The sequence below is a fragment of the Drosophila novamexicana genome, unplaced genomic scaffold, assembly GCF_003285875.2.
Source record: "Drosophila novamexicana strain 15010-1031.04,08,12 unplaced genomic scaffold, DnovRS2.1 tig00001753-arrow-arrow-pilon, whole genome shotgun sequence".
Classification (NCBI taxonomy): Eukaryota; Metazoa; Arthropoda; class Insecta; order Diptera; family Drosophilidae; genus Drosophila; species Drosophila novamexicana.
The window spans coordinates 330,001-347,468 of NW_020824887.1; the positions used below are offsets into that span (position 1 = coordinate 330,001).

Here is a 17,468-nt window from a genome sequence, read left to right on the forward strand (position 1 = left end):
ATGACCGGGTATTCTACTTTTCGGATCAACTGTGTAACACATCGCAGATAAAATATAAGACCCATTTTCTTTTTTTTATAAATTGTATTTTGAATATTTTGGTTAGCAACAAAACACGAGCATAGATCTTATGTCAATATTATAAGTATCATCTAAAAGTATACAATAGATCGATTTTGATCAATATTTCAAAAGTTTCCTTAACGATAATCAACATGCATAAATAGTTTTAATGAGATTAGATTAGATTAGATCATAATATTAACAAAACATATTTCCCAACACGCATTATATAAATCGAGAGATAACTGTTTTCTTATATTTGTTTTTCCAAAAGTCCATCGATCGCGTCGGCGTGCCCAAGATCATTGAGATGACACTGGACGCGCTGAGTCCGCTGAACAAGATTCATGTTAGCTTCGATATCGATGCCCTGGACAGCAATGTGGCGCCCAGCACGGGCACTGCAGTCCGCGGCGGCCTAACGCTCCGTGAGGGCATCAGCATTGTGGAGGCGTTGCGGGACACAAAGCGTGTGCAGGGCATGGACCTGGTCGAGATCAATCCGAAGCTGGGCAGCGAGCGCGATGTGCGCACCACCGTCGACTCCGGCTTGGAGATACTCAAAAGCATGTTCGGCTATAGGCGTTCAGGTGCGCGCTACTACAGCAACCTGGACACGGGCATACTGGGAGGTGAACAGTGATCGCTATGTGCATAGATCTAAATATTTATATATATATATATATATGTCATATATATAAATATATATATATATGTAACATTTATGTATATTTTGTATGTACAGGTCTTTGCATATTTGTGTGTATGTGTGTTTTTTTTTTTTGGCTTAATATTATTAATTATGTTTAAACAGCAAATGTATAAATTTAATTTGTAGCATTATAATAAAAAAGAATTGTGAAATTTATTGAACGGAGATTAGGTTTGGCCTCTTGTGGCCCGAGGCCAGCGCTAGATACCAGACTTGGGCGCCGCCGTTGGCAGATAAGCGGAAATATCAACATTTGCCATCAGATTGGCGGTGCTGAGCAGCTCGTTAACCGGAGCCGTGGGCGCCGCCGATGCCCGTACACTGGCCACGCTGACTGTGGGCGGCGCCCCGGGCAGCCGTTGGTAAAGCTGCGGCGCAAAGAAGCGCAGCAGGCGACGCTGTAGGCCCAACAGCAGCGCATTCACAGCACCGGATATAACTATAATGCCCGATATAATCGAGCAGAGCCGTATGACAAAGGTCAGCAAATAGTCGCGATCGTGGCTGACAACGATCTTCAAAGCGGACCAATCGTATTTGAAGTAAATGCCCGGTAAGCCGTACGAATTGCGCTCCGAATCTGTAGGACATAGAAAAGTTCAGTTTAATAATAATCAAAGCGCAGATGCAGCAGCTGCAGGAACTTGCCTAGCTTACGCACGTTCTCAGTGACGGCATATTGGAATGTGCTTATTGTGGTAAACGTATGCTGGATCTCCGTCGGCACCACCTTGAGGAAATACTGCACCGTGGTCGCTTCCTCGCGTATTATGGTCTCATCGCCCTCCAGCGGCTGTACAATGCGACGCGAATACTGGCCAAAGCTCAGACGGTTGATGCGATGCGTAAAGTTTGCCGGCATCCGGCGAAACTCAATCATCCAGTGATCCTCGAACATGCCAACTACGGGCTGTGCGCCGCCCACTAAATGGAGAACACCGGCGACCTTATTAATGCCCAGCGTGCCGTGCAGCCGACATGCATCGTATTTGGACTCCAGCTGTGGCATTTGTTGTGGCTGCTGCAGTGCACCCGGCGGCGGAGGTGCAGCAGCAGCAGCAGCTGCAGCCGTCGCAGCATGTGTTTCGCTCTCCTTTGTGGGTGTCCGTTCGCGCAGTATATCCTTGAAGAGTATGTCCGCCACAGAGTGATATTCTTCGCGCAGATAGTGATTGGTCATCTGCATGGACTTAAAGTGACGGCGATCCGCATCCGACATTTGCCACCAGACGCCCTCGCGTTGCAGTGTGCCATACGCAAAAACATCCTGCTGCGTCTCATCCATCAGATCAACGCCGGACAGCGAGGCGCAGGGCATGGCCACCGTTATATCCAGATGCATCTGCACCTGCTCATCCAGCGCCATGTCCGGCTCAAATTGATAAATGATTTCCGTCTCGTTCCAGTAATAACGCAGCTCCGTATAGACGAGATACACGATCAGCAGCCGGCTCAGCAGCGAGACTATGTGAGAAATGCGATTAGGTTAACATTGACAGAGAGAGAGAGAGAGAGAGAGAGATTGAGAGATGCAAATTTGGATGCTCACGTGTGCCGCCGATCTCCGTGGTCTCCGTGTACTTCTCAGGCACCTTTTTGAAGGCATCGAGATTCTTGGCAAACTCCAGCAAATTGCTCTTGTCGCCGCGGTAACGTAACGTGGCAGTCATTGCTCCCAGTGGCAATTAAATTCGACACAGTCCAGTTTATAATTATTGTAAATTAGCTAAGAATTGTTAATTGTTGCCCATTAACGGCGACATCATCGTCATTGCCACGTACTCCCACGTTGCTGGCGGACCTGCCCCTTAGCCAGTCCCCTTGCGTGCAGCGTACGTTTTCACTTCAATTATAATAACGCTAATGCGCAATTGTCAACAGCTACTATTTTGATTGCAATCGTTAATAAATAAATGCACTTTGCGGCTAAATATTAATATGTGTCGCAAAGTTAATACCGTTGCCGGCTAGATTGTTGATATTCTAGCGATATATCGATAGACGATGTTTTTGCGTGCGATGTGTTATCGTTGTGCATTTGGCAGTTGCTGGCGTTGCCAACTATTTTTGGGGAAAATAAAATTGATACGGTTTTAGTACATGTGGCATGTAATTCAGTTGTCTTGAAAACGTTTTTATTTAATTATTTGCAACCAAATTTAATTGGAATGAATCAAGCGTGATTTCTTTTTGGTTTTTCATAATTTAACCTACGAAAAATCCAATTTTCATTTCTTCATAAATGACAATCTAATAACTAATAACTGTCGGATTCCAACTGGAAGCTATGTTTTTCCCACAAGATATGAGAAATAAATGAATAAATTAATGAATGAAAAAGCATTCTTTAAAATAAGATCTGTTTTTGCAAGCAGACAAGTGCTTTACATTAAATATGAATATTCGTGTTAATAATAATTGTAGCAATGCAAACATAATTTGAATTGTTTAACACAAGTGAACGTTATGAATATATCGATAACAGAGTTCCCTTGACCTGCGCACCTTTGGCGCCATGCCGCAAACAGTTGGCAACGCCAACAGCAAATGTATAGTATCGAATCGATAAATTGAATAACACTGTTGATCAGCCAGTTTCAAGTTGAGAGTTTCGCATCATTTGCAAACCCAGCTTAGCAGTCGTGGTGCGCGTTCCAATCGCAAAACAATTGTGCATAAACAAAAGCATAAACCAGCAGCAGCAGCAACAACAACAACAACAACAACCGCAACTGGGCGAGCAAAACAAGTTTTGGTAATTAGCATGCACATATATTGAATTTTATCGTTAACGTTTGGGTTATTTTTGAGCGCATGATTTGCTGTCGCCAGCTAAATAAATAACTATTTTGAACAATTTATATGCTACTCTCATTGCCAGCTTCGCCGCCAGCCATACACCCACTTTATAGTATATAGTATATGTACTATATATAGAAAATCGTTAAACAGCGACTGTGACGATGGCTTTTGGTGCAAAGTGCGCAATTGCTGCCGTCGCCGTATTTGCGCTTCTGCTGACGCATGAGGGGGTTGTGGATGCCCGCCGTAACCAGGGCAGCAACCAGCGCAAAAGCTCATCCAGCAGCAACTCCGGCCATGTGACTCAGCCCAGCTACAACACCAACAACAACAACAACAATGGAGGCAGCAACTCCCACGCCGATGTGGCCAAATTGAGCTATCCCAATTACAACTCGCAGCCGAATCGTCCGGCCAGTAATCCGGCCAATAGCCCGCCCGCCGCTGGCTGGAATGTACCACAGGGCCCACCGCCCGCCTACTCCGCCTCGAATCCGGCGGGTGGCAGCCATACCAACATGCATGAGCCCCCACCGGCCTATCATGCACCCAACTATGGCGCCGCACCCGGCGCAAATGTACACCAGCCGATAACAGCAACGCAGAATCATGGACAGCAATATGCTGGCGCCCAACCCGCTGGCGCTTATAATCCAGCTGGCAATTATATGCCAGGAGGCGGCTATCAACCGGGTGGCAGCTACTATCCAGGACAGGGCGGCTATCATCCGGCTGCAGCACCGCCACCAGGCGCCACATACTATCAGGCTGGCTCAGCTCTACCGCCGGGCGCCACCTACTACGCCCAGCCGCCGCAACAATCTTCCTCCGGCCTGGGCTTCGGTAAGCCAATTGAATATATCTATTTTTTGTTTGTACCGCAAGTAATGCCAAATTTTTCATCTAGGCACCGGCCTGATCGCGGGTGGCCTCGGCGGCGCTTTACTTGGTCATGCGCTGACACCATCGGGCGGTTCCTCGCAGCCAGCGGCTGCTGCACCAGCTGCAGCTGGTGGACAGGATCGCATCATTATTATCAACAATGGTGTGCCGGTGAATGCCAGCGATGGCACCACTGTCATCAATGCTGCTCCAGTGAATGGCACCCAAATGGCTGCCGATGCTGCGCCCGCACAGCTGGCACCATTTTCGCCCGAAGGCGTCAACATGACCATGGCCAATGGCACCGATGCGTCTGGAGCAGCAGCAGCACCAGCCGCGCCGGGCAACATTATATGCGTGCCGCACAAGGTCAACGAAACGGATCCGGCCGACAGCAGCAAAATGATTGAAGTGGAGAAAATTGCTTGTTATCCGGCTCCACCGCCGCCAGCCGCCGCACCCGGCGCTGAGCCCGTACCGTTGGCACCTATGGCACCGCCCATGGCCACCAGCCAGGCGCCACCAGCCATGCTGGCACCCGACCAGGCAGCCGTGCGCTCCAATACCAGCGCTGGCAATCAGCTGCAGGCCGCCTGGCCCCTGCTGGCCGCCCTCTTGGGCGGTCTGCTGCTGCGCTTTGCGGCTGCCGCCGGCAACTAGAAACGTCGCGAATGTTTCCAATTATTGCTTTGCACCATTTACTCGCGCCAGGCCACACAGCTAAAATAATCAAAACCCAAGCAACGCCCCCAACAAGCTCGCATCTGCAGCGTATTTTTGTATTATTCATTTTTTCCTGTTTGAAAATTATGCATTGTTAACTAGTATTTGTCCGTAGAGTATTCCTAAATTCTTATTTCTAATTTGTAGATAACTTTGCTTGATTATTAGTCGCTGATCAATTATGGTGTCGATGACGATGAGGCAGCTAATCCCGCCAGCTGCGATATATCAAAACTGTGAATCTCGTAAAAATGTTAAATGTTATTGCTTCTAGCATAGAAAAGCCGCGAACATTCCCTTTTAAAGGGAGCTAATGCACCTTCCCCCCCAATCCAACTCGATTCCTCTCGAGCACTTTTTAAAAGACATCTCTCAGTGTATAACGTATATAGTGTGTAGTAATTGTTGCCTAAGTATTATGAAGATGCTTTAAATCAGTTGCAATATATTTGTAGGCACTTTTTGTATTTGCTTCTTGTATGTTGTTTATTGTCTCGTTTTGTTTAAATAATTGTTTGTTTTCTATGTTTTTTTGTCAATTGATTCAATAAAAGCTTTAACATCACGCCGCACTCCAAGCTCCAAGCTCGTCTTTTTCTACCGTAGCAGCAACGACAATGATTCATCAATTATCGGGCCTAGCCGATCCAGCAATATCTCTCTCTCTCTCTCTCTCTCTCTCTGCCATATTAGTCTGCACCCAGCAAAACTTTCACTTGATTAGCAAAGCTGCAGCTTGCCAAGGCCCAACTGAGTTGAGGCCCTCTTTCACGCTGTGGCAACTAAGTATTTGGATCAACAACAGACACAAAGCGATATTTAACCAATTAATTGGCAAGCGTCGGGGTTTTTCCCCCAGCTGCGAGCCGAGCTTCCGAGAATCTGTGCATTGCAATCAACTGTCACAAAAATACATATTAATAATAGCGTAGTTATCTAATCACGAGCCAAGCGCTTGCAATTGCTCAAATTGTGCTCAATATAGGCATGGCATATGGTTAGAAGCTATAAATCTGGTTCCCCCGAGTCGATCTAGCCCTGAACACCTGTCTGTCTGTCTGTCTGACTAGCTAGAGATATTAAATTTCGAATATAGTATACACTCTGGTATACCCTTATACAGCACGGGCTTATGTCTTTTTGAATATCTCCCAATTTCGATATATAGATTTTGAGACTAAGTTTAACTCGAGCATTATAAGCGCTAGCTGCACCAAACATGGCATGTGGGTATGGGTATAGCATATATAGATCGGGAATATTTTACTCTTTGGATAGCTCCACTTATTCCCCTGTGAAATTGAAAAGAAAGGGACTGATGGCCCGAATGCTTGTAACGGCAGCTAGACGCTAGCTTCAGGGCATCTCCTGGTCGGCCAGTCTATTCTAGGCTTTCGGCCAGGACAATGCCACATCCATACACTAGCCAAGGATTCGCAACCGGAAACTCGTTAGCTCAAAACTTATATCTTTACTTAGACGGCAGTACAAGACTGAAAATACAATTCCAAAGCCAAAGTTTATAAACTTACTTTTGCGCTTTTCTCAGTAGTCGGATGCATAAATAACATTTAGGCATTCCTAATGGAAGCTAAGACAAGCTTACAACTGGCAAGGAAGAGGGTTTACAAGTGGAGTTTACAAAATGGTTGTGTCCTGGCAAAGCCTATCGAACAAAAGAAAAAATCGTTTTTTAGTTAAAGTTTATACAACTTTATTATTATTTTTTAAAGGTAAACCATGTGTTTGTCTTCGATTAAAAACAGAGCTTGTACAAAATTTGATGGTTTTATCTTTGATTGATCTTTACTCCGCGTCATCATCCTCGTCATCGTTGGAGCTAATTCTGAAGTAGCGCAGCTCGTACGAGTCCTTCTCGTTGGCAACCACACGGATCCAATCGCGCAGGCTGTTCTTCTTCAGGTACTTCTTGGTCAAGTACTTGAGGTAGGCCTTCGAGAAGTGCACATCAGAGCTGACATGGAGCTTCATCTTGGAGCGCTCAAAGGTGACATTGTTGCCCAGATTGTTCACCTTGCCGTTGACCTTAAGGCGAGCCTTCACGTATTTCTCCTGCGAAGCCAAAAGACATTTTATCAATTAGAAGAGTATGCCAATGCTGCATGTATATATGTATATCTATGCACAGTGTAGTGCTGTCTCTGTCTTTGTTAAGGCCAAAAGTCAAATGGAATTGCGAACAAAAGGCCCAAATAAAGAAGAGTGACCAATTTTTTAATATGCCACTGAGTACACTGCCATCAGAGCGACACGGCCAAAAGGCCTTCACTCTCTGACGGCAAATCGGCGTGGCCTAAAATAACAATATATATATAAACATAAATATTTAGATGGATGCGAGTATGGCTTACAGCTGTAGTATTACCTGTTCCGTAGTAGCGGCGGCGACAACAACATTGCGAGCTGGGGAATTGGGGGGGGGGGGGGGGGGGGGGGGGGGTTGAGTTTTGGGGCTGGCGCCCTGCTATATTAGCATAGACAAGAAAAGGTTTCCCCTTCGAATTGGCTTTAAGATTTGTTTGTTTGCTTCGTGGAGAAACCTGCAGCGTGACAGAGTAACAATTGTACACGCCTGTAGCAGGGCGCACTATGAATTTTGGCTCGACGCAACACGGATGTGACACGTACAACCCAGGGCCCACCACGTGGCGGTACACATAGCACGACTTGACGCTGTTCACAGACGGTTGCACCAACTGGCCAGACCCGGTACTGGCGATCAGTGGCTACCCCGTTGTGCAGTGTCCAGAGCCCCTTTGTCAGCTGCGCGCGTGAAGCGCGACAAAAAAAGGTTTTGACAAAAAAAAAAAAAATGTATATATGTATGAAATGATATGCAAAAGCCATCATTTGGACAATCGATAAACATATATCGATAGTTTCATTTTGTAGAGCAACAGCATGACAATTGGCCACAGTGACGTGCAGAGACATGTTTGATTTCCAGTGTTCCAGCAGTTGTTAACCGCACGTGCAGACTTAAGTGTTTGACAACGTTCAGTTTAATCGCTATTGAAATACTTTGATATAACCACAACTTTTTATCCAGAGCCTCTGGCTGTTTGCGGCAATGAAAAGCTTGGTGTGGTATCATAGACGCTCTGACGTCACTGTTGCTCATTGTCATTGAGGTTATGTTGGATGTTCTGCTCCTGGTGATGCGTGAAGCAGTTGTTGTTTTGGGTTAGAAACATTCGATCGCGGAGGGGGGGAGGTACTTACGAAATCTGCAACATCCATTATGTTATCCTCAGCAATGTTGGTGCAGTCGATGGTGAAACGCAACGAGACCTTCTTCTTCTTCTGGCCCTTACCGCGCAGCACATTCTTCTTTACAACCTTGCTGGGCACTGCCGCTGGTGTGGCAGGCTTGAGCTTGGGCTTGGCTACAGCCGGCTTAGCAGCGGGCTTGGCAGCAGCCGCAGCTGGAACGGCGGCGGCAGCGGCAGCAGCAGCTGGCGCAGCCTTGGCGGCAGCAGGCGCTGCCTTCTTAGCTGGGGGCGCAGCGGCGGCAGTGGTAGCTGCCTTCTTGGTAGCAGCAGGAGCTGCCTTGGCGTCCTTCTTCGGCGCGGCAGCAGCAGCTGCTGGTGCCTTCTTGGCGGCATCCTTAGCAGCGGCGGGCTTGGCGGCAGCTGGCTTAGCAGCAGCAGCGGGCTTGGCTGCGGCGGCGGCCTTAACGTCCTTAGCGGCTTCCGGCGCCTTCTTTACGTTCTTGGCGGCAGCAGCTGCAGGCTTGGCGGCCTCAGCAGCTTTGGGCTTCTCAACCTTGCCCTTAGCCGCGGCTGGCGCAGCCTTCTTTTCGGCTGGCTTAGCAGCCTTGGTATCACCCTTGTTGGTCTTGGCCTGTAAACATTCAATGCGAAGCTTAGATAAAGTTTATGTAAGTTATTTACGCCATCACGTCTTTTAGCACAAATCTCAACGTGTATGCACGCAAAACAGCTCTTTCTTTAATATTTTGCACTTTATTTCCATTATTAGACTGTGATGGCGCAACATTTTTATGATTTTACTTGAGCACTTACAGTTGGAGCCATCCTATTACTCGAAAACCACGGAGGAAAAGAACCAAAACCTAGAGACGTACAAAAGTCATCGATTTTTTACCGATTGTTGACTGTTTTCAGTGCCTGTAAACACTAATTTTTATATTTGGTTATATAGCACTACTCAATTAAAATGGTTGGTATTTTTGTAGTATTTTATGGTATTTTGACAGTAAAAATATACAGTCACACTGAACGCTAATTTTAGCATTTCACGATTTTTGGTCTTCTGGATTGCATTTAGATTGGTCATACTGAAGTGAGCAGCCAGCATAAGTGAACCACAAACGAAAGCGATAGCTAGTTTTTTTTGTTGTTGGTTAAAAGAGTAAAGTGAAAACTGCGTTTCTTATACAATTATTTAACAAGTACAATCATGAAGTTCCAATATAAAGAGGAGCATGCATTTGAGAAGCGTCGCGCCGAAGGGGACAAGATCCGTCGTAAATATCCGGACCGTGTGCCCGTAAGTACATATTTTTTGTATTTAGTTTATTTCTATATATGTATGCGTACTCTATACTGTATATGTTCTGTGTGCGTGTGTGTATTTGAGTTGTTTGTATGTATGCGATTGTTTTGCGTCGTTCTATTTAGTAGTGTGTTGTTGTTGTTATTACTACACACACATGCACACACACACACACAAACTGCGGGGAAAATCAATAATGCGCAAATTGGCTCTAGAAGTAATTGTTAACATTTTAATGACCATTTCTGTGCCTTTAATGGCCAACTACAGCTTTTCGCATATGCTACATGAAAATAAAATTCACTCGTCTGAGTGAACACTTGCAAATCTCGAGTGAAAATCAAACAAATTGACGCACATACACACACACGCAACAACGGGCTTTGTTCAGTTTGTGTGCGTGTGTGTGAGAGAGCGAGCTGCTAGCTGACTCGCTTGCTCAGCTGTTGTGCTGTTGTTGTTTTTCATTCGGCTGGTGTTGTCTCTCCCCCTTCTCCTACACACACACACACACACACAGCGTCAGCCCCCTCCCTATCAAAGCACACGGCCAACCAGTTGTTTTTTTTTGATTTTATATCAAAAACATTTTTTGTTTGTTGACTTGCAAAAACGCATGCCCAGACAGCTTCAAAACTGCGCATAAAAAAAATAAAAACAAAACTCAGCCGTTCGTTCGCACACACAAACACGAAGTCCATGATTTTTGTCAAATTTCAAAAATTCTTGTTTTGTTTTTCCGTTTGCATTGAGTCCACAATTAGTCATACTGATTTGTTCTCTTTGTTTTTTTTTTTGCCTATTTCACCATATGCAGTTGTTGCTGCGCGTAAGCACACACACACACACACAAAAGCACTCACACCGAAAGCTCACTCTGTCGCCCTCCCCCTCTCCACGTTATCAGCAACCTATTTTCCTTACCTGAAGCTTTACAGGCTGCCGATGCCTGTTTATATGCACCTTTTCCGCCTCCCCGTCACACTCTACACATTTTAAGAATTCTTATTTCTCGTTCTGTATTTATTATTATTCAACAATTTCAACGCTTTGCTTGTTTTGTGTGTTCACACAATTTTGTATTTTGGCAAGCAGCACAACACAAATCACATAACAGCTGACGACAAACCAAATGCAGGCAAGGCCAGCTGGTCGCTGTCTAATTATGTCCATATATATATATATATATGTATATGTATATACTTTAATTATATACATACGTATATACATACATTCATACATACATACATATGCAAAACAATAGTCCACCTTCACCTTGAGCGCGGCCAGTGACACCACACCCCACCACAGCTTCTTTTGGCTACATTGCTTAGCTTCAGTTAACAGCAATGTTAAAGAACATTCACGGTTAACAGCTATTTCTAACATTTGCTATTATCAAATTGTTATATATTGTTATTTTTTTCGCATTCGCCTTGCTACACACAAAAATGCAATTACAGCTACAGTAAATATTTGAGCATGAGTGTGCACCCCCACACACACACACAAACATCCATGTGTGTATCTATACGTGTTGCTTGATTTATCGGTGTGTCGTCACGTAGTCGCGTTTTGGAAGACGCAGTTTATTTCGTTTTCATGCCGTTTTATGTCCATCTCCTGCTCCCTTGCCCACATCTAAACCCTTTGAAAATTAGTCTAAAATGCAATATTGCTTTTTGCTAGAAGAAGGCAGTTTCAACCTGCTGATGTATATATATGTATATATATACATATATTTATATTATATATTCAGCGTCAACAGTCGAGTCGACTCTGCGTCTGTTTGTGCAGGCTCAGTCTCAAGGACTAGAGATTTTAAGATTTTGTTCTCATTTTAAAACTGTCGATAACTATTCCGTCCCGATGACTGCCCGTCAGCTTGCCTGTTTGTTTGTTCATACATTCCCCTCGGGAACTGTAGCTCGAGATTAGAAATTGGAAATATATGTTCTTATTTACCTAACTGATAACGTTTTATAGCAAATTATCGATAGCTTACGTGAAAAAGATAATAAATCTATGTGCTAGGTTTTCTTTTTGGCATATGTCACTAACCTATCTCTCTTGTTTTTCTTGTACAGGTGATTGTTGAGAAGGCACCAAAGGCGCGCATTGGCGATTTGGACAAAAAGAAGTATCTGGTGCCATCTGATTTGACCGTCGGCCAGTTCTACTTCCTCATACGCAAACGCATCCACCTGCGTCCGGAGGATGCACTCTTCTTCTTCGTCAACAATGTCATTCCTCCAACATCTGCAACAATGGGCTCATTGTACCAGGTAAGAGATGTCTATTCCTTAGCTCGCAAGTCTCCCTTTAATCGTCTCCCTTCCCTTTTTCTGGCTCAGGAGCATCACGAGGAGGATTATTTCCTGTACATAGCCTACTCCGATGAGAATGTCTATGGCATGGACAAATAAATACCGACTGCATCTCTCCAAAGCGGCAGGCGTTTTGAACCCATGCAACAACCTATACAGAAAATTATATATATACATATATTTTACGTTTAGCATGCAATTGAAAAAAACGCGAAAAAAAACACACAAAAAAAAGATAGCTAAACAAATTGTGCAGGTCTAAGGCGGTAAAATATTGAAAAACAAAAAAAAAAAAACAACAAAACAAAACAAACAAAAACAACTTAAAAAGATCTTAAAAAAATGAAAACAAAAAAAGAATTGTAAGACAAAAACAAATGTTATGTGAAAATTATTTTATATAAAACATTTTCTATACGCGCTAGTATTTCAAATTACCTATGCTTTAACAATTTTCACTTGGCACCGTTTTGTTCAGTTTAACTTCCTGCTTTACTTGTGTACCGTGCAATTTATATCATTTTGTAAGGTACTTTACCTTCTTTCCTGATTTTTTTTTTCTTTCTTTTGTGTAATAATAATACAACAAAATTTTGTGCATATTTAGTGTGTATGGTTACGAATAGGACTCTCTTGGTTAAGCGTACAGTAATTAATCTACTATTAATTAAATAAATAAAAACAAAAAAAAAAAAAGAAATAGAAAACTTGACTTGTCGTAAAACGAAAGAGACAACACAATTTGGCAGTTGCATCAGCCGTTATTTGTCTTTATCGGGAGAAGGGGAACAAAGGTTTGCCAGTTAAGGTCATATAAAAAACATTTTAAATCTCATCTTTTTGTTTAAACCAAGTTCAAGTGTTGATTTCGATAAATTTGTCAACGTTTAAAATCGATAACATAGTGGCAGCCAAAATGAGTTAGCAGCGCTGCTTTTTAAATTATCGTTAGCAGTCTTATGTACATAACATGGTATGTTAGAGTGTTAACAGTTGATTTTAGCATAACGCCTGTATTTGCAATAACAGCACCATTTTGAGTTTTATATTAACATAGACTGTTGTTTAGCCGGAGTTTAGACGTGTGTTTTTTTTATGCAGGCAATAGGTGGGCAGGCTTTGCACATTTATTCATAATTAAGTTATTGTTTTTATGTGAAACGAATCAACGGCACCAGTGCAAACGAGTTGCTGACCAAATAATAGGTGTTCGCGTATTTGCAATACGAAAATAAAACACAAATCAGGTAAAATAAAAAAAAAAAAACAGTAAAAAACGATGTTTTCCAGTTTACAAGGCGACGACGGCTCGTTACAAAACAGGCGCCGTTGCGGCCTGAGTGCAGAATTGTTTGTTGTTTTAATGTTTTCTTGTTGTTGTTGCTGTTGTTGTCAAGTACAGCTTGTGACGAATGAAAAATAGCGCAGTTATACAGTATTATTATTATTAGTATCAGTATTGCTGTTGTCATGGCAAGCGGCTGCAGCGAATGCAATTGATTTTTGTTTAGTGCTGTTTCGTGACGCATTTATTCTTTGTCGTGGCCCTGGCTCTTTGTTGCTGTTGTTATCGTTATTGGTTTCGTTGTCCAATGCCCAGACGACTCTGCGCCATTTGCCACCCCAAAAGAAAAGCGAAACCTAACAGTGATTAACGGCACAACTGCAACAGCGGTAACTGCTGCATGTCAAGGAAGCTTTCACACTTTGGCCACACAGCATTTTTATTCAATTAACATACATACATTAAGTGTACGTATGTATATACGTGTTGTATGGCGTGTTGTACGGCGAGCAACAACAAAACCCAGACAAACAGCTGATTAAGCAGCAGCTACCACTACTACTACCACCCGCCTATTGTATCCGCACAAGCAAACGTGAGTCTGTGTGTGTGCGTATCACGTTATGACGAGCAGAATTAAGTGTGTTAATGTCCACTCTTTGCTGCTGATCAGCATTTTGTTGTTGTTGCTACTGCCACGCTTTACAGAACCCAAACACATACACCTACATATATGCTTAAACGTGCGCGCTCTTAAGTGTGTTTGTGTGTGTGTTGTGTGCTCCGCTTTTGCTGGGAACTATGTGGATTCATTTTATTGGTGCTCAAGTATCGTATGATAATCCATTGTTGTTGTGCTTTTCCCGCGCGCACAAAACTCAGCACACACGTATTTTTTTTTGTTGCGTTGCCAACTAACAGAATAATTGTAGCACACCAGATAGAACTAGCGACATGGTTGCTGTTGCGGCTATTTCGAAACAAAAGGTCAAGAAAAAAGAAACGCTACTTATGTATGTGTGTCACAACGAATATTGAATACTCTTAAGTTATCTTATATGTATGCGCATTTTACAAGTACAATCATAGCTCGTTGTTCTGTGTAAAAACATAAGATCAAATTTGTTCAATTAATTTATCAAATTAACAAATTATGCGCTGCTGCGCAAAAATCAGCAATACACGATACGACAAGCTTGTCATACAAGTGCAGCATAAATGATCAGCACTTGGCAGCTCTATGGCAACGCCCCTACAACTTAAAAGCAATCAACAGTCTGGCAGCACTAAAAATACAAACAGTCGCACTTTTAAATAATTGAAGCTTAATTTGTGCATGTGCTATTATATTTATTTTCTTGTTTTTATTTAATTTGCTTATCGTTTAGTAGCTGCTCGAAGACACAGCAAGGCGCTTAAATGTCACAACACAACAAAAAGGACACAGGCAGCCATGCGAATAGCACACGCCAGCGCAAACAGGACGACAGCAATAGCAACAGCAACAGCAACAGCAACAAAAGCCAAAAGAAACAGCAGACGCCCAATGGTAGCGCCAAGGGCAACAGCAACAGCAGCAACACCTCACTTACAGTTAGTAATAGCAGTAGCAGCACTAGCAGCAGCAGTAGAAGCAGCAGCAGCAGCGCTGCCAAGATGCAAACGCTCGCAGCGACACACACGAAGCCCAACAGCGGCGGCGGCGGCAGCAGCAACAAGACTCAGCTAAGCAAAAAGGATAAACAGCAAAAAGACAAAGAGCGCATGGAACGCGCACAGCTGGTGCTCTGGCGTCATCCAATGCAGACGTCCAAATACTGTGCATTCGAACTGATTGCACTGCTGCGCACCTGGAGCAGCAGGTGAGTGCACAATGAAACCAATTATATACAATAAACTCCGAATTTAACTCTTCCTCTCTCTCGCTCGCTCTCTTTCTCTTTTTCCTCTTGCAGATTACTGAAGCAACGCGGCCTGTTGGCCGTTTTAATAGTATTAGGCATTTTATTTAGCATAATTTACAAACTAGATGGGCCACATCAGCTGCTCATTGAGCTGGTGCGTCGCAATACCTGGTTCTTTGTCTACTGGCTCGGTTTGGGCGTTCTCTCATCGGTCGGCCTGGGCACTGGCCTGCACACATTTCTGCTCTATCTGGGCCCGCACATAGCCAGCGTCACATTGGCCGCCTACGAGTGCAATTCACTCGATTTCCCCCAGCCGCCCTATCCCGACGAGTAAGTGCTGCAGTGAATGCTCGCTCAATATATATTTGAATGTAACCCGTGCTCTTTTTAATTGTCAGCATCATTTGTCCGGAGGAGCCGTATATGAAGCGCATGCCCAATATTTGGTCCATCATGTCAAAGGTGCGCCTGGAGGCGTTCCTTTGGGGCGCTGGCACTGCGTTGGGCGAACTGCCGCCATATTTTATGGCCAAGGCAGCACGTCTGTCCGGCTATGATCCGGACGATGCCGAGGAGCTGGCCGACTTTGAGGCGCTCAATGCCAAGCGTCATCAGAAGAACCTCAGTCTCATGGACAAGGGCAAGCTGTTCATGGAGCGTGTCGTCGAGCGTGTTGGCTTCTTTGGCATATTGGCCTGTGCAAGCGTATGTGTCTGCATCTACTCTACCGATATTGTTGTTGCTTCATTTTGTTATTTTGATACCCAGATACCCAATCCGCTGTTCGATTTGGCCGGCATCACCTGCGGCCACTTTCTGGTGCCATTCTGGACATTCTTTGGCGCCACACTGATAGGCAAGGCCATCATCAAGATGCACATACAGAAGATATTTGTGATTATCGCATTCAATGAGACGCTCATCGAGCGGGCCGTCGATCTGATTGCCACGATGCCAATATTTGGTCGCAAGCTACAACAGCCGTTCAAGGCATTCCTCGAGAATCAGAAGCAGCGACTGCACCGACAGCAGCGCGGACGCAACGCTAACGCCGCCGCCGGTTCTGATTCGGGTAATCTGATATCAAAAATCTTTGAGACCTTTGTCATTGGCATGGTCTGCTATTTCGTGGTGTCCATTGTCAACTCCCTGGCCCAGAGCTATCACAAGCGGCTGCACAAGAAGCCGCGCCATGTGCCGCCGGCTGCCACGCCCAGCGCCAGCATAAGGAAGCATAACAAGCCAAAGGCGCTGCGTGATTAGGTGCCTGCCCACAAGAATCCTACGGCTGTTGTCTCCCCTATGCTAAATTCTTTGTTAATAGTTTTTTTTTCCATTGCTTCTAATTCCCTTCTTTTTTTTGTTTTTTTTTTTGGTCGATAGTCGTCGGATTTTTATTATGCAATTAATTTTTTTTTTTTTGTTTTTGTTAGTCAAATTCCAGCGGCATTTTCAGAGTTTCACTTGTGCTAAAAAAAAAAAATGTGTGTTATATCATATTTCCTTTGTTCTGGCAATTGGAGGGCATCTGCCAAGTGGAATTCCAAAATGGAACCGTAAAAAATTTTAAATGATATTTTGTACAAGTATTTCGAATGTATGTGAAGGAGTGAAAGAGATGGCAATGGCGCCGTCAGGGCAGCCACTTGAAATGACCGTAGTAGAGATACCCTAGAATAGACTAGTTAAAAAGGAAAAACCGATAAACAGAATAACAGAAAAACACAAGTGAAAAGGCAACTAAAAACAAGCATGTTTAATGTTAATAATAATAAAAAGAAAACAAAAAAAAAAACTGGTCATTCAGTTGCCTTTTTTATGCCCTTGTTTATTTGTTATTATTCCGAATTTCCATTTTTGTGCGTTTCGCAATAACGAACGCAAATTGTTGTGCTTCAAGATAAACAAAGACATTGAAAACAAAATAGAAAATAGAAAATTGAAACTAAACTCTAAATACTGAAAAATAAACGAAATTACAAATATGTAAAGTAAACATTCTGTATTGCGGTTGCGCTTGATGAGCCCAAGTTTGGGCATTTGTTTGCGTATGCCTAATGATGGATGACCCAAAGACCACAAATGTGTTTAGCTACAGTTTCTCATGCCAGCTAGCATACAGTTATTCGAGAATCGAATTAAATATGTATCTTAGGCTAGGTTTACAGAGATGCTCCCAAAGTGGTTCGGCATCAGATCTCAGGATCTGTTTGAGCTATTTAGCTGAT

The 17,468-nt window shown here is 43.8% G+C and overlaps 6 protein-coding genes across 7 annotated transcripts in view; 4 read left to right on the forward strand and 2 right to left on the reverse strand.

Annotated features, from left to right (window-relative positions):
• LOC115768340 (arginase-1) overlaps positions 1–787 on the forward strand; it is a 22,528-nt gene extending 21,741 nt beyond the window's left edge. Inside the window, exon 5 of the mRNA XM_030712903.1 lies at positions 338–787. Within this exon, the coding sequence (XP_030568763.1) occupies positions 338–706 (369 nt within the window). The 3' untranslated portion in view covers positions 707–787. The remainder of the gene's footprint in view (positions 1–337) is intronic.
• Positions 788–854: 67 nt separating this feature from the next.
• Positions 855–2,749, reverse strand: LOC115768351 (endoplasmic reticulum-Golgi intermediate compartment protein 2). The gene is made up of 3 exons (XM_030712914.1): positions 2,325–2,749; positions 1,424–2,239; positions 855–1,355 (listed from the first exon to the last, which is right to left on the reverse strand). Exons 1-3 carry the CDS (start codon positions 2,443–2,445, stop codon positions 976–978), a joined length of 1,317 nt encoding a protein of 438 aa, XP_030568774.1. The 5' UTR covers positions 2,446–2,749; the 3' UTR covers positions 855–975.
• A 621-nt stretch (positions 2,750–3,370) lies between these two features.
• Positions 3,371–5,767, forward strand: LOC115768359 (CCR4-NOT transcription complex subunit 3). Its single transcript, XM_030712926.1, has 3 exons — positions 3,371–3,530; positions 3,657–4,420; positions 4,485–5,767. The coding sequence occupies exons 2-3, from the start codon at positions 3,739–3,741 to the stop codon at positions 5,117–5,119; spliced, it is 1,317 nt and encodes a 438-aa protein (XP_030568786.1). The 5' UTR covers positions 3,371–3,530; positions 3,657–3,738; the 3' UTR covers positions 5,120–5,767.
• Positions 5,768–6,871: 1,104 nt separating this feature from the next.
• Positions 6,872–9,319, reverse strand: LOC115768360 (60S ribosomal protein L22-like). The gene is made up of 3 exons (XM_030712928.1): positions 9,229–9,319; positions 8,426–9,046; positions 6,872–7,255 (listed from the first exon to the last, which is right to left on the reverse strand). Exons 1-3 carry the CDS (start codon positions 9,238–9,240, stop codon positions 6,989–6,991), a joined length of 900 nt encoding a protein of 299 aa, XP_030568788.1. The 5' UTR covers positions 9,241–9,319; the 3' UTR covers positions 6,872–6,988.
• Positions 9,320–9,498: 179 nt separating this feature from the next.
• Positions 9,499–12,375, forward strand: LOC115768361 (gamma-aminobutyric acid receptor-associated protein). The gene is made up of 3 exons (XM_030712929.1): positions 9,499–9,715; positions 11,809–12,006; positions 12,076–12,375. The coding sequence occupies exons 1-3, from the start codon at positions 9,626–9,628 to the stop codon at positions 12,145–12,147; spliced, it is 360 nt and encodes a 119-aa protein (XP_030568789.1). The 5' UTR covers positions 9,499–9,625; the 3' UTR covers positions 12,148–12,375.
• A 752-nt stretch (positions 12,376–13,127) lies between these two features.
• Positions 13,128–17,035, forward strand: LOC115768344 (vacuole membrane protein 1). Of its 2 annotated transcripts, none has more exons than XM_030712907.1 (5): positions 13,128–13,295; positions 14,722–15,195; positions 15,289–15,570; positions 15,639–15,945; positions 16,009–17,035. In XM_030712907.1, exons 2-5 carry the CDS (start codon positions 14,753–14,755, stop codon positions 16,501–16,503), a joined length of 1,527 nt encoding a protein of 508 aa, XP_030568767.1. In that variant the 5' UTR covers positions 13,128–13,295; positions 14,722–14,752; the 3' UTR covers positions 16,504–17,035. The 2 variants fall into 2 exon arrangements, with proteins under 2 accessions (XP_030568767.1, XP_030568768.1); XM_030712908.1 differs by having other exon boundaries at positions 14,725–15,195.
• The last annotated feature ends 433 nt before the right edge of the window (positions 17,036–17,468 follow it).